Source organism: Gallinula chloropus, assembly GCF_964237585.1.
Source record: "Gallinula chloropus genome assembly, chromosome: Z".
Lineage (NCBI taxonomy): Eukaryota > Metazoa > Chordata > Aves > Gruiformes > Rallidae > Gallinula > Gallinula chloropus.
Window position 1 is genome coordinate 40,490,571 of NC_140089.1, and position 12,969 is coordinate 40,503,539.

At 42.3% G+C, this 12,969-nt stretch overlaps 1 protein-coding gene across 1 annotated transcript in view; it reads right to left on the reverse strand.

The window, feature by feature from the left end:
- Window positions 1-12,969, reverse strand: part of SMC5 (structural maintenance of chromosomes 5) — a gene marked incomplete at its 5' end in the record, with an annotated part of 59,314 nt that overhangs the window by 22,162 nt on the left and 24,183 nt on the right. The window contains 6 exons of the mRNA XM_084278406.1: window positions 982-1,105; window positions 9,111-9,280; window positions 9,403-9,576; window positions 11,081-11,213; window positions 11,302-11,396; window positions 12,483-12,596. Of these exons, the coding sequence (XP_084134532.1) occupies window positions 982-1,105; window positions 9,111-9,280; window positions 9,403-9,576; window positions 11,081-11,213; window positions 11,302-11,396; window positions 12,483-12,596 (810 nt within the window). The remainder of the gene's footprint in view (window positions 1-981; window positions 1,106-9,110; window positions 9,281-9,402; window positions 9,577-11,080; window positions 11,214-11,301; window positions 11,397-12,482; window positions 12,597-12,969) is intronic.

A 12,969-nucleotide genomic window follows, 5' to 3' on the forward strand; every position in this document is an offset into this window, starting at 1 on the left:
GGTGTCTTCTGCTCTCCTTTGTCATTTTCAAAGCTGAGCCAAAGGTGATCTCTGAAACATTCCAATTGTTGCAGTCCATGCCTATCAATAAACAGATCAGCTATATAAATACCAGCAACTGAAGTGTACTGAAACCAGGAAATCAGTCTCACTTCAAAAACACTACTCAACTCTTCGGGGCTAAGCAACATATTTCTATGTTAGCAAGTCACAGCAACAGAGCAGCTAACATACACGCCCAAAGTGGTTGCAAGCACGGCACCACTTCTTGCGGGATGCAAAAGCCCAAGTAGATTTCCTTGGAACCTAAAGCAACTGTTTCTCATTCCTTAGTTATTAAAAAAAAACCAAACTAAAACAACTAAAACAAAAAAACCCACACACCTAAGAAAAGTTACCTTGTGGCATCTCCCATTACCAGGGCTGACAGGCTAAGTTAAAGCAACCATTAAGTCTAGGCTGTTTTCTTCTTTTCAGAGTTAAAGAAAACCTAGTAACATTGGAGCCACAAGACTTCAGTATTTTTCCCATCCTAGCCCTCTTCCACAATCCAGTTTCTTACAGATTCAAGTCAATTTTTCACATGGCTATTGACTACTCTTTTAAAAAAAAAAAAAAAAAAACAAACCAAAAAAAGAGATTATTTACTATGGTAGAAGAAACAGTTCACAAAATTATGTAGTATTACGAAAACATAGAAACTGAAACGCTTACACAGTTCATTCCTACTTCATTCCTGCATTTACTGAATCAGACCATGGATTTTAAGACTTCAGTTGCTGAGTCTAAATTGATGCAAGCAAATGATCTACAAATCAAATCAATGACAGATGAACAAGTTCATAAAAACTTAAAAATATTTAACAAGCAAGTTAGCTTGTAAACATTTACAGTAACATATCTAAATGTTGCAACCATACACTGCTACAAGAATGGAACTTTCCACAACATCAGAACACATGCCAAATTAAAAACACGTACCTTTGTGAAATGCAGTAATTCAGTAGCAAGTCTTGCTTTTTCAATATTTATTTCTTTGATCTTTGCATTTGCCTTTTTACGTTCATCCTCTAGGTCGATAGCTTCTTTTTCCAGCTGTCTTAAACTATTGGAGAAATAAGCATTTGATTAATCTTTATTAAAAGTAAGTTGTACAAAACTACAAAAATTCTTAATCTGGCGATGAACTAACAGCTAGAAAGAACACAGATTTGCAAACCTAAACATTCCAAACACATTACAGACATTCCAAAGCTATGCACTTTAAACCCAAGAAATTCAAGAGACAAAAAGATTATAATTAAATTATTATTTTAGCTACTAAGGGCATCACTCAGCAACCATGCTCCTTTACTTCTATAAAATTCAGATTAAAAGAAAAAAATCAGTGTAAGGATGACATTTTCCTTCTGCTGGAAGTCCACTAACACACAGGAGAGTTTAGGTCAAAGTCAACATGACAGCACCCTCTAGACTAAGTGGGGTTGTTTCCTGGGGTTACAGGACAGGTTATGGGATGCAGCAGAAGAAAGCATTTTGCAACTGTGTAGGACTTAATACTATTCAGGGGAGAAAGCAAATGCGGGTAAAAGGGAGGGATTTAGATGACTTGGGAAGGAACAAGTGTGGGAAAATTAAGGGATATGCAAAGACAGTTACATGTAACTAGCTGGACAATCAATATGTTTGTCCAACCATACCCAACTGGTACGCTGTCTTCATATTCAATTTTTCACTCTTTTCCTGGGTGAGGGTCTCTCTATTTGGCACTCGTGTATATATGAGAGTCTGTGTGCAAGCAACTACTCAGATCCTAAGTCTGAGGAGAGGGCTTGCTCGTCTGTGGTGCCAGCAACTGGAGAGACCAGAGTGAGCAGACTTAAGCAACAACCACTGCGGTGGGACCAGAGGTCAGAGGCTTATTCATCCATGGTGCCAATACCTGGTAGAAATGCACAAGTGGAAGTGCATATTTGGTCTCTAGTAAAAACTAAGATGGCCACTAGGCTGATTTAAAGGAGTGGAACACCTTTCTTAAGAGGACTGGCTGTGGGACCTGTGTCTCTTGATTCAATGAAATGGAATCACGCTGAATAGATTGATATAGGTGTAGCTTAAGACACGATTAACATTACATTAATGTAAGAATTTTCATGGTTTTAAGAATAGATTAGTTTTTGGATTTTAGGAGAAAATGGCTTGAAGATAAAGAAGTAAGAATTTGTGTGGTTTAGAACAGACAGTATTTGTGTATTTTTAAGAATAGATTACTTTTGGATTTTAGCAGAATTTGGCTGTAATCATGAGAGCTGCTTCGTGAAAGCGGCTACAAAACTTAACCATAATAGTGCAACAACCTGAAACTAGAGGAAGTGGAGATAGGGGAGTCATAAATAATGAGACTAACAGCCAACTGAGTGTCACCCCCTAAGTGTCACTGAGCATGCTCTATCTGTGAGGAATTAATATAAATGACTTCTATGAAATAATTTGCCTAACTCTGCCTTTTCCTAGAAATTATAATGAATACGTAGAGTTAATCTGTATAAATATGAGGAATTTGGCTTTAATGGGGGCACACATTCGGAGGAGCGATCCCCTGTGTGCCCAGCACTGCAATAAAGGACACCTGCTTAACAGTCACCAAGGCCTTGGAGTTTTGATTCTGGCTTTCTGAGGCGTCACTCTTTAGCCTGGAAGAGATGGAGGGGTGACCTCATAAACATCTGTAAATATGTAAATGGTGAGTGTTAAGAAGATGGAGCCAGGCTCTTCTCAGTGATGTCCAATGATTGGACAAGGGGCAATGGGTGCAAGCTGGAGTATAGGAGGTTCCATGTGAACATAAGAAAAACATTTTCACTGTGAGGGTGGCAGAGTGCTGGAACAGGCAGAGAGGTCGTGCAGTCTCCTTCTATGGAGACATTTGAAGCCAACCTGGATAAGTTCTTGTGTGACCTAATCTAGGTGATCCTGCTCTGGCAGGGGGGTTGGACTAGATGGTCTTTTGAGGTCCCTTCCAATCCCTCACATTCTGTGATTCTGTGAAGATCAAGACAGACTCGCTGACTGGTGAAATGGCCAGGAACCAAGGAGGTATGTGTGTCACTAAGAGTGAGGCCACATGAAGAGATGGCTGTTAGAGGGACATTCATATGCCCATGTGGCAAGACCATGGAGTTGGCTACTGGCAAACTAGAGAGTCCCAGTAAGTTCTAAAGGAGTATGCACACAGGTGCAAACAATAAGAGCAGGGCTGCAGCCTCAGGAGGTTGCATGCCTAGGTACCGACAAGCAGAGACTGAAGTACAGGCGCAGGCTACTGTAGTGACTGTCTGGACTCAGCTGCTGCTGAGATCCACACTGCCCTATGGATAGGAGTCTCACTATGGGAGCCCTATCCTGCTGAGACAGAGTAGGAAAATGATGCCACTGGTGCTGGCTTTACACAATTGTTGTGTGTGTTCACCTATGCTGTGTGGCTGGCAGCATGTAAATATGTATGCATGTGCTGTTTAGATGTGCTCTGTATGAATGTGTCTACTGAGAAAAAAGTTCAGCCTTGCACCTGGGAGCATTAAGCTGCACTGACCCCACCTTCCTCTCAGGCTGCTAGATCCAGATCTGTCCCCATAACTTTTTCAATGCTGTCTCCCACAACAATATTGTATTAAAGTGAAGGACTACAGTCTGAATGGATGGAAGACTAGATAGGTTAAAAAAAATAAATAAAAAAGGAAACTGGTTGGATGGTCAGACTCAGAGGGTCATAGTTGATCTGTTCAATTCTGCCTGGGGGCCAGTATCAAGCAGGGTACCATAGGATGAAGTCCTGGGACCTGTACTGTTTAAGGTCCCTGCCAGTGACAGGGAAAAGCAGACAGAGTGCACTTGAGTGTCATGTGAAAACTTTGCTAAACTCGGGAGCAACAGGCCTGCAGTTCAGTGATCTGCTGAGGACAGACGAAGGGGTCAACAGAAGGCTCCTGAGATACAGCATGGACAGACACACAGTCCTGCCTCTGGGAAGGCAGTGGGATTGGCAGCAGTACAGACTTGGGAAAGACCGGCTGCAGAGAAGCTCTGCAGGGAAGGACTTAAGGTACTGGTGGACAGCTGAGCCAGCATAAGCCAGCAGCATGCCCTAGCAACAACAAGAGCCCCAGCATCCTTGGCTGTATGAATGAAAATACAGACAGGAGAGTGATTTTTCCTCTGTTCAGAACTGCACCCAGTTTTGTCCCCTGCTCCAAACATAACGAACTAGACCAAACTTGTAAAGCAACCAAGATGGTCAGGGACTACAACACAGGTCCTTCAAGGACACAGGATGAGGGTCCTCAGCTTATTCCTCCTAGCCAAGAGACAGCTTTCGAGCAACACCCACTATCCTTCCCACAAGCAAGGTACTGACAGCATGGAACCAGGCTCCTGTAAGAAGTGCATAGTAAAATGATGACAGTTAGACATGTTGAAACAAGAAATATCCAAGCTGGTTGTCAGTATAAACTTTTACCCCATAAAGGCAGTCAAACAGTAGAAAAGGATGTCTAAACAGGTCATGCTGTCTTCATGGAGATTTTGAAGATGAAGTGGGTTTGTGTCCTGGTTCTGGTCAGGATGGAGTTAATTTCATTTGTAACAGCGGATGAATGCTGTGTTTGAGAGTAAAATGGGAGTAGTGCTGATAACACCCTGATGTTTCTAGTTGCTGTCAGACAGTCAAGGACTTTCTCAGCTCTTCATGAGAAAGGAGGGGCGAAGCCAGGACAGGTGACCCAACTGACCAAAGAGAGTATTCCACGCCAGTTACGTCCTGCCCAGGATATCAGGGGCTGACGGGAGGAAGGTCGAGGGCGGCTCCGGGACGCGCGGTTCTTGGGGGACGGTCGGGTTCTGGGACGGCTCTGGGTGGCACGGCCTGAGCTGTGTGGTTTGGTGAGAAACTGCATTGTGTATCAACAGCTTCATATATTTTTGCTTTGAGGTCCTGTTAGCATTGTTACATTGTATCTTTCTGTTATCTTGGGCTGACGGGAGGAAGGTCGAGGGCGGCTCTGGGACATGCGGTTCTTGGGGGACGGTCGGGTTCCGGGACAGCTCTGGGTGGCACGGCCTGAGTTGTGTGGTTTGGTGAGAAACTGCATTGTGTATCAACAGCTTCATATATTTTTGCTTTGAAGTCCTGTTAGCCTTGTTATATTGTATTTTTCTGTTATCTCAGTAAACTATCCTTATCCCAACCCACGGGCCTCTTATTTCTTGGTTTTGGGGTTATTTGCCCCTTCCTCTTCCTTTTCCCTTCCCTTACTTCTCACACACACACATCCCCCCCCCTTCCCTTTAACCTGCTCTTTTCCTTTAAGGAGCAGGCAGCTGCGTGGATCTTGGCCCTCAGCCGGGGTGAAACCACGACAGTCTTTTTGGCGCCCAACGTGGGGCTCGAAAGGTTGGGATAACGGTAGATCTGACCCTGACCCGATTGTAATTAAGACAAAGTTGTGATAAGCACTTTGATTTAAGCAGTCTCTGGTCACGATGCTCTGGTATTTACTGATATCGTTGATCGTGAACTTGTGCTGGTATGTGTACAGGATTTTGCTGCCCTGTCTATTCTTTAGACAGGGAGGGATTAACAACGGCAGCTGGTATGGGGGGAGTACAGAGAGAAATATCTATGCTGCTTTGTCTTCCTTTGGGCTAAATACAACAGCTCTGGTAAGGGTTTTTGAAAATTTCCAATATCCCTGGGATATTCAAACTAGCATTTTGCTGTTGTTATGTTTGGTGCACATGGTTCATCTTTTGTTAAATATGAAGCAAAGGTTTATGAACACCACTCAAGAGTGTTCTGCGAGGCCAGATAATCACGAGTGGCAGGGTACGTGGCAGAGTACGGGCAACTACCTGGGCACTTTCTCACGTCCGATGTTTTGGAGTTTCACCCCTGAACAGTTACAGGACCCTGATAAAGTGACTGCATATCTGAAGAGAAATTGCCGTAAGTTTCCCAGTGATACACAGCTTACTGCACTGTGCTGGGCCCTGGCCACTATTTACCAAACACTGCTTGATAGCAGGCCCCACTGTCAGAGGGAAAAGGAAGAGGAACACCAGCAGAAACTGCAGCTACTGTAACCACTGGGACTAACACTGAGGCCACTGTAACTTCTGTGACTAGCACTGTGGCTACTGCAACCTGTCCAATAGATGCTGCAGCTACTGCTGCCCCTACAGCAGATACTGCCAGTAAAACAAAAAATCAACCCACATCAGTGTCTGTTGCTCCCATACGAAAGAGGAAATACACAAAGAGAGTTGTTCCTGTAGTGAAGGAGGAGGATGAAATTGAATCAGGGCCACCTGATGAATGTCAGGATAAAGCTGGGGCATCTGATGAATGTCAGGATGAAGCAGGGCCATCTCAACCATCCCGGGATAAGGCAGGGCCATCTCAACCATCCCGGGATGAGGCAGGGCCATCTCAACCATCCCGGGATGAGGTTGTTGTCACACGATCCCTGTCCCTGAGGGAGCTGCGTGAGATTGGAAAAGATTTCAGCCGCCGCCCCGGTGAGCACATCATCACTTGGTTGCTCCGATGCTGGGATCACGGGGCCAGTAGTCTGGAATTAGATGGCAGGGAGGCCAAGCAGTTGGCATCCCTAGCTAGAGAAGGAGGCATTGATAAAGCAATTGGGGAAAAGCCTGAAATCCTCAGCCTCTGGAGACGACTACTGTCAAGTGTGAGGGAAAGGTATCCCATAAAGGAATACATCACATGTCAAACACCCAAGTGTAACAACAAAGAGGCAGTTATCCAGCACCTGAGAGAATTAGCTGTACAGGAGGTAATTTATTATGATCTGGACAACTCACAGCTTCCCTCTGATCCTGATGAGGTCCTGTGCACCCCAGATACGTGGCGTAAGGTTGTACAAAGTGCACCAGCAGGGCACACCAATTCATTGGCAACAATGGACTGGAGTGATGCATATACCGTATCTGAGGTGTCCTGCCAACTCCGGAGTTATCAGGACAATGTTTCTCTCTCTGTGATCGCAGCGGTAGAGAAACTGGTCAAACGACTTGACAAAAATGTGTCCAACTCCCAACCCGTACGGAGCCATGTTGCAGCTACTGGGAGAAAGCGTCCATCTTTCCAGAAGGGAGGATGGAGTAGGTACACACCGCAAGAGATGCTGTGGTTTTACCTGCGTGACCATGGTGAGGACATGAGGAAGTGGGGTATGCAGCCCACCTCAGCCCTTCCGGCACGAGTAAATGAGCTGCGAGGCAAAAGAATCGCACAACGCGATTCTGCCAGGAAGAACGCTGCACCAGTGAACAGCCAACACTCTGGTGGATACTGGTGCCCAGTGTACGATAATGCCATCGAATCATGTTGGGACTGAACCTGGTAGCATTTATGGAGTGACAGGGGGATCCCAACAATTGACTGTGTTAGAGGCTGAAGTGAGCTTAACTGGGAAGGACTGGGAGAAACACCCAATTGTGACTGGCCCAGAAGCTCCGTGCATTTTAGGTATGGATTATCTCCGTAGAGGGTATTTTAAAGACCCAAAAGGGTACCGATGGGCTTTTGGAATAGCTGCTTTGGAGACAGAAGAAATTGAACAATTGCGTGGCTTGCCTGGACTCTTGGAGGATCCTTCTGTTGTGGGGTTGTTGAAGGTTGAAGAACAGCAAGTGCCAATTGCTACAACGACCGTGCACAGAAGACAATACCGTACTAACTGAGATTCCCTGATCCCCATCCATAAGCTGATTCGTCAACTGGAGAGTCAAGGAGTGATCAGCCGAACCCTCTCACCCTTTAACAGTCCCATATGGCCAGTGCGGAAGTCTGATGGAGAGTGGAGGCTGACAGTGGATTATCGTGGCCTAAATGAAGTCACTCCAGGTACGAGTGCTGCTGTACTGGACATGCTGGAACTGCAGTATGAACTGGAGTCAAAGGCAGCCAAGTGGTATGCCACAATTGACATTGCAAATGCTTTCTTCTCAATACCACTGGCGCCAGAGTGCAGGCCACAGTTTGCTTTCACTTGGAGGGGCATCCAATACACATGGAATCGTCTGCCCCAGGGGTGGAAACACAGCCCCCCCCCCCTCTTCCCTTTAACCTGCTCTTTTCCTTTAAGGAGCAGGCAGCTGCGTGGATCTTGGCCCTCAGCCGGGGTGAAACCACGACAGTTTGAAACCCTGTATGTCAACCTTACTTTGAGAACACTCCTGGACTTCCAACATAGGTTCCTTCCAATTTAAGTCCCTTCCAACTTAAGTGATTCTGCCATTGTATATTAGTATCCAGCATTATTTGGATACTCATACCAAAACAGCAGTACATTCTGGTCCTCTGACATCCCTGAAGCCTTATTTTTATTTCCCTCTCCTTCCCCTTTATTCTCAATGCTCTCTCTTCAGTTTACTGCACCATAAGTAACACAAGAGCTGTGCACACAAGCACCAGTACCATCTTTCAGAAAATGAAAGGCAGTGTGACTTAAGCACATTTAGGAGTACTTGAGGGTACAACGTCTCTTGGGACTGTGTTACAGAAAAGCCCTAGGCTCCACTACCTCCAGTCTCATCTACACTGATTTCCTGAAGTGTCAGTTTAAGCAAAATATTTATTGAACCACTCCCAAGTTCTCCCTTATGATAAAGATGTAACAGGTAACGAATTGCACAGGCCCTCAAAACCTGAAAATACATTAGGAGAAATAGTGGGGACAATAAGGGTCCAACTTGACCTCTGACATGCTTACTTAGTACCACTCCCGTATGTTATGGTATTACCTACATACATGCTGCCAAGACAGAAGACTATGGTAATATTTGAATAAATGAGTGCAATGACCTGTACTGGAATCCTATGATTTTATTGCAGGAAACCATTTGGAATACTGTTAGATGTTTTTACAAACTATCTTAGTCTCCATTTCTAAACACCTTCTTTTGTCTTGATTATAGCCTGTATCTGATGCTCAGCTACTGGTTACTTTGAAGGGTAAAAACACTACAGGAAGCCAAAGCACCTTTTTTATTAAAACTGTTTGCGTTTCATAGATAGTATAGTTTCTTACCTATCATACTTCACTTTGATTTTTGATTCCAACTGTCTCTTCCTGTTTCCTCTCTCCAAAAGCTCCTTCTTCTTTTGCCTGAGCTCATTGTCTCTGCGTTCCAGATGTCTCTGTCTCTCAAGCAATTCAGTCAAACGTTCATCCAGTAACTTCAACACGTTATTGATGTGCTGAAATAAAAGGATGCACACCACCAGCATTCTTACTAAAAACATACTATATTAACACATACAAGTAGGCTATGCTTTTTGCATTATAAAATGGGTAGTAGTTCACAGAAATAAACTCCTACCTGCTGCTGATTTTCCAACTGTTGTCTTTCATCTGCATCCACTGAACAAGTGAGAAACTGTGCCGCCCTCAAGGATATGCTAGTAGAGAGGATTAGCTTTGTATAAGCAGATACTTTAACAGCGTATTTTTCCTCTGCTGTGTATATTTGCTTAAATTTGGTTTCTTTTATGACCTAAAAAACACACAAAAATATTCATCTGACAAAAGCTTTTCTTAAGGCAAAGCTGTTCACAACAAGGAAGAAACTAGCTTATGCAAGACACCGATCTATTAATAAGCCTTTGCAAAAAGATGATGCTAAGTTTACTGCATTGTAGTACTTGTAATTCAGACTGCTCAGCAAAGAACTATTAGGACACTATCGAGCAGAGGATGCTACCCCAATCAGTTAAACAGGTTCTGGTTATTCTGATGAACATTGGAAAAACCTGTTAACATCTGTACTGCGCCATCAACAAGGATTGTACTTGCTGTAGATGTGTAACATGCAAATATAGTCTGTGTACCAAAGAACTGAAGAAATTAATAGATGAAACCATAATCTAAGCTATAATGCCTTAAATTCAGTGAATCAAATGTATCTGTAGAAAAAAAGACGTTTAAAAATACTAGTTACTATTTTTATATCACTCATGTCAAATATTACATAAATAACTAAAGATTTACCATAATACAAGGTAGCACAGTACTTTCTCAAGACTACAAAATGTCAAGTAAATCAGGAACAGCAAAAAGCCTCCCCAGGACAACGTAAATGCCACTAAATATTTTTTTCAGAACCAGCAATATTCTGTTAATTTTGTTCCTGGACACAGAAAACTGTATTTACTATGCTTTACAGCTCAGACTGTGGTTGACATTTCCATCCTAGTCCATTTTCCACATGCCTGACTCTATGAAACAGGTTGTCTTTTAAAATAAGCATTTTTCTGGCATGTGTGAAACAAAACATTGCCAACACCACAGTTCCCAATCAAAAATAATAAAAACTAAAGAAAAAGCTTTACACAATTGCACTAAGTGTTGCATGCAACACATTCAGTATAGTGGCTTGTCTTTGTCCCTAGACCAGCGATTTTCTACTTGCTGCCCATGGTGCTTTAGAAAGGAAGGAGTATCTAAGGAGTAATTCTGACTGGTTTACTCAAAGACCTATTACACAGGTAATCTGCTTCATCAGGTAATAAACACAAAGTGGTAGAAGGACAGTACTTTAAAGATCAAAATTCTTAGAAAAAATGTTAAGAGCTTTTCATCCAGGGCTCTCTTCACTTTTATTTGGCTTTTCCTCATTCTTAAAGCCTCAAAAACACAGAACATGGCTGTTGCTATACAACTGTACTTGTGCACTCTTCACAAAGCCTGTTCCCTGAGCTTCTCAAAAAAGCAATTTCTATTGTTGTCAGAGAGCCCAAAGTAGTTGTCTGAGTTCAAAGAATAGTCCATTCTCTGCACAAGATAGACAACAAAAGTCCAATATAGACAAAGGAGTGAATATGGATTTATGTTGAAAGCTGTCATGTGCATTATCATATATAATCCAGTGTGTAATGAACTGTTCTCACTTCTAAAGGCCAAATAAAAGGCTAAGGCAACCCTCTGTACTAACTTGACAAAAATTTTCCACAAGAGAACTCTAGACCATAGGTGTCTTTGTGCTGTTTAGGACATCTCACCCTTTCAATCATGTTTTTGGTCTTCTCTGTTCCCACAGGGACATCATGAATGCGGTACTGGGAGCAAAGATAACTCATCACAGGACGAGGAGCATCAAATAACTCTCGTAAATATGAGAAAATTCCATACTGGCTGCAGAGGAAAAAAAAATTGTAAATTCTAATGTGTGTCAACACCACCAAAACGTTGTCTTTAAAACCACTGCCCATGAGATAAATACCGTAATTCTTCAATAGGTCTTGAAGGTAAGCTTTCAGCATATGACTCAGCAGGTGCACATACAGCATTGACTCCTAGTTTCTGACGATCACGCATCTAAATAGAGATCACATTAAATTATTTGGGGATAAAAAAAACCACAGGAAAATTCATTACATGAAATTCATGCATTTATCCTTCATTTACAGAATCAGAATTATTTTAAACTGATGACCCCTGGAAGAGCACACAGAAATCCATTCTGTCTCAGGTATGACCAAGTTGCTTAAAAGTTAAGCTCAGTTAATGCCTCTCTGTGATAATACCATGAATAAGAGAAAACAAAAGCTATTGAAGAAATCCAGAAACAGGGATTCAATCTTAACAGTCAAGCTGGACGTAATGGGAAATATCCCCTCTTTCAGGCTGTATGGTCATTTTGCACAGACCACTGTACAGAGAGGCTGTGAAAAGTCTCATCACAAGAGGGCAGAAAAGACTGAGGATACAAATGAAAGATCCATTTAGCTGGTTCCAGCAGCTTTGCAATGGGTTCCATGACCATGGAGTCAAGACAATCCCCCAGAACCTCAGAAATCACCACTGCTGTTAATGCATATAAAGAAAGACTAGCTTCTGTAAAGGGCAGGCAGGTCTTCAAAAAACACAGGACAGTTTGTCATTGATCATGCTGTTCTGCAGACAGTAGGTGAGAAGAATTATGACAGCTAACACCACTTTCTCTGGCTTTATTTTCCTTGCATCATCTGCCTCTCAGAGAACAATTTCCTTACTGCAGTATTAAGAAAATATAAGCCTGATTCTCTGCTTGGATCATAGTCTTTCTCACAAAAGATGCCCTCTTTAGTCAGGAAACACTGGAAAAGCTTGGTACTAAATTTGTAGCTTGCTACTCTTGTCATTTTCTTCTACACATTATTTTCTCCTCAGTGATTACTACCTTATCAAGGAAGAAAAAAGTTATTTAAAAAAAAAAAAAAAAATTCTTAATATTCCTGCACCCCTGCTAGACAGCTGGTCTAGGCTTTAAGGAAAAGAAAAAGTATTTTTGTCCAGAAGAAAACCTTTCAATACTTTATATGATCTTGCCAATCAAAACATAATAAATACACAGACTTACTTGGTAGACCCCAAAGTTTTACATCAGTATTTAATCAATTTTTAAAATCAGTGCCTACTTGCCTCCAAAAGAAACATTTCCATATCTTCTTGACTTTCAAAAACAAAAGCCCTTATGTCATTGGCTGAAATGTGATTTTCAACATATTTAGAATACTTGATGTCTTTCATATTGATCTGATAAAGAAAGGTAGTGAGAAAGTGATTTAATACAATTGAACTTAACCTCACAAAGCATTTTCAGTAGTCAGATGATATGCAAGCCTACACTTAATGAAAACAAAGACAATGTTGAAATGTTTTTAAAGATATATTCCCTGTATTTTTGCAACCAACTCTTTGGGGAGGAAACCTACAGTAACTCACATATCATTATTGTGTTTAGTTTTTAGCCATCCCTATCCTTTTTTAGCATTCCTAGAGCTATCAGTATCCATCATACCATCTCCTACTCTTATGCTTCACCCTGATTACAACTGCCACCATCATCATCTCATGTCTAGTGGCTCTTCTTCAGCACTATTAAAGGTCTCTTGCTGTTTAGAAAAGA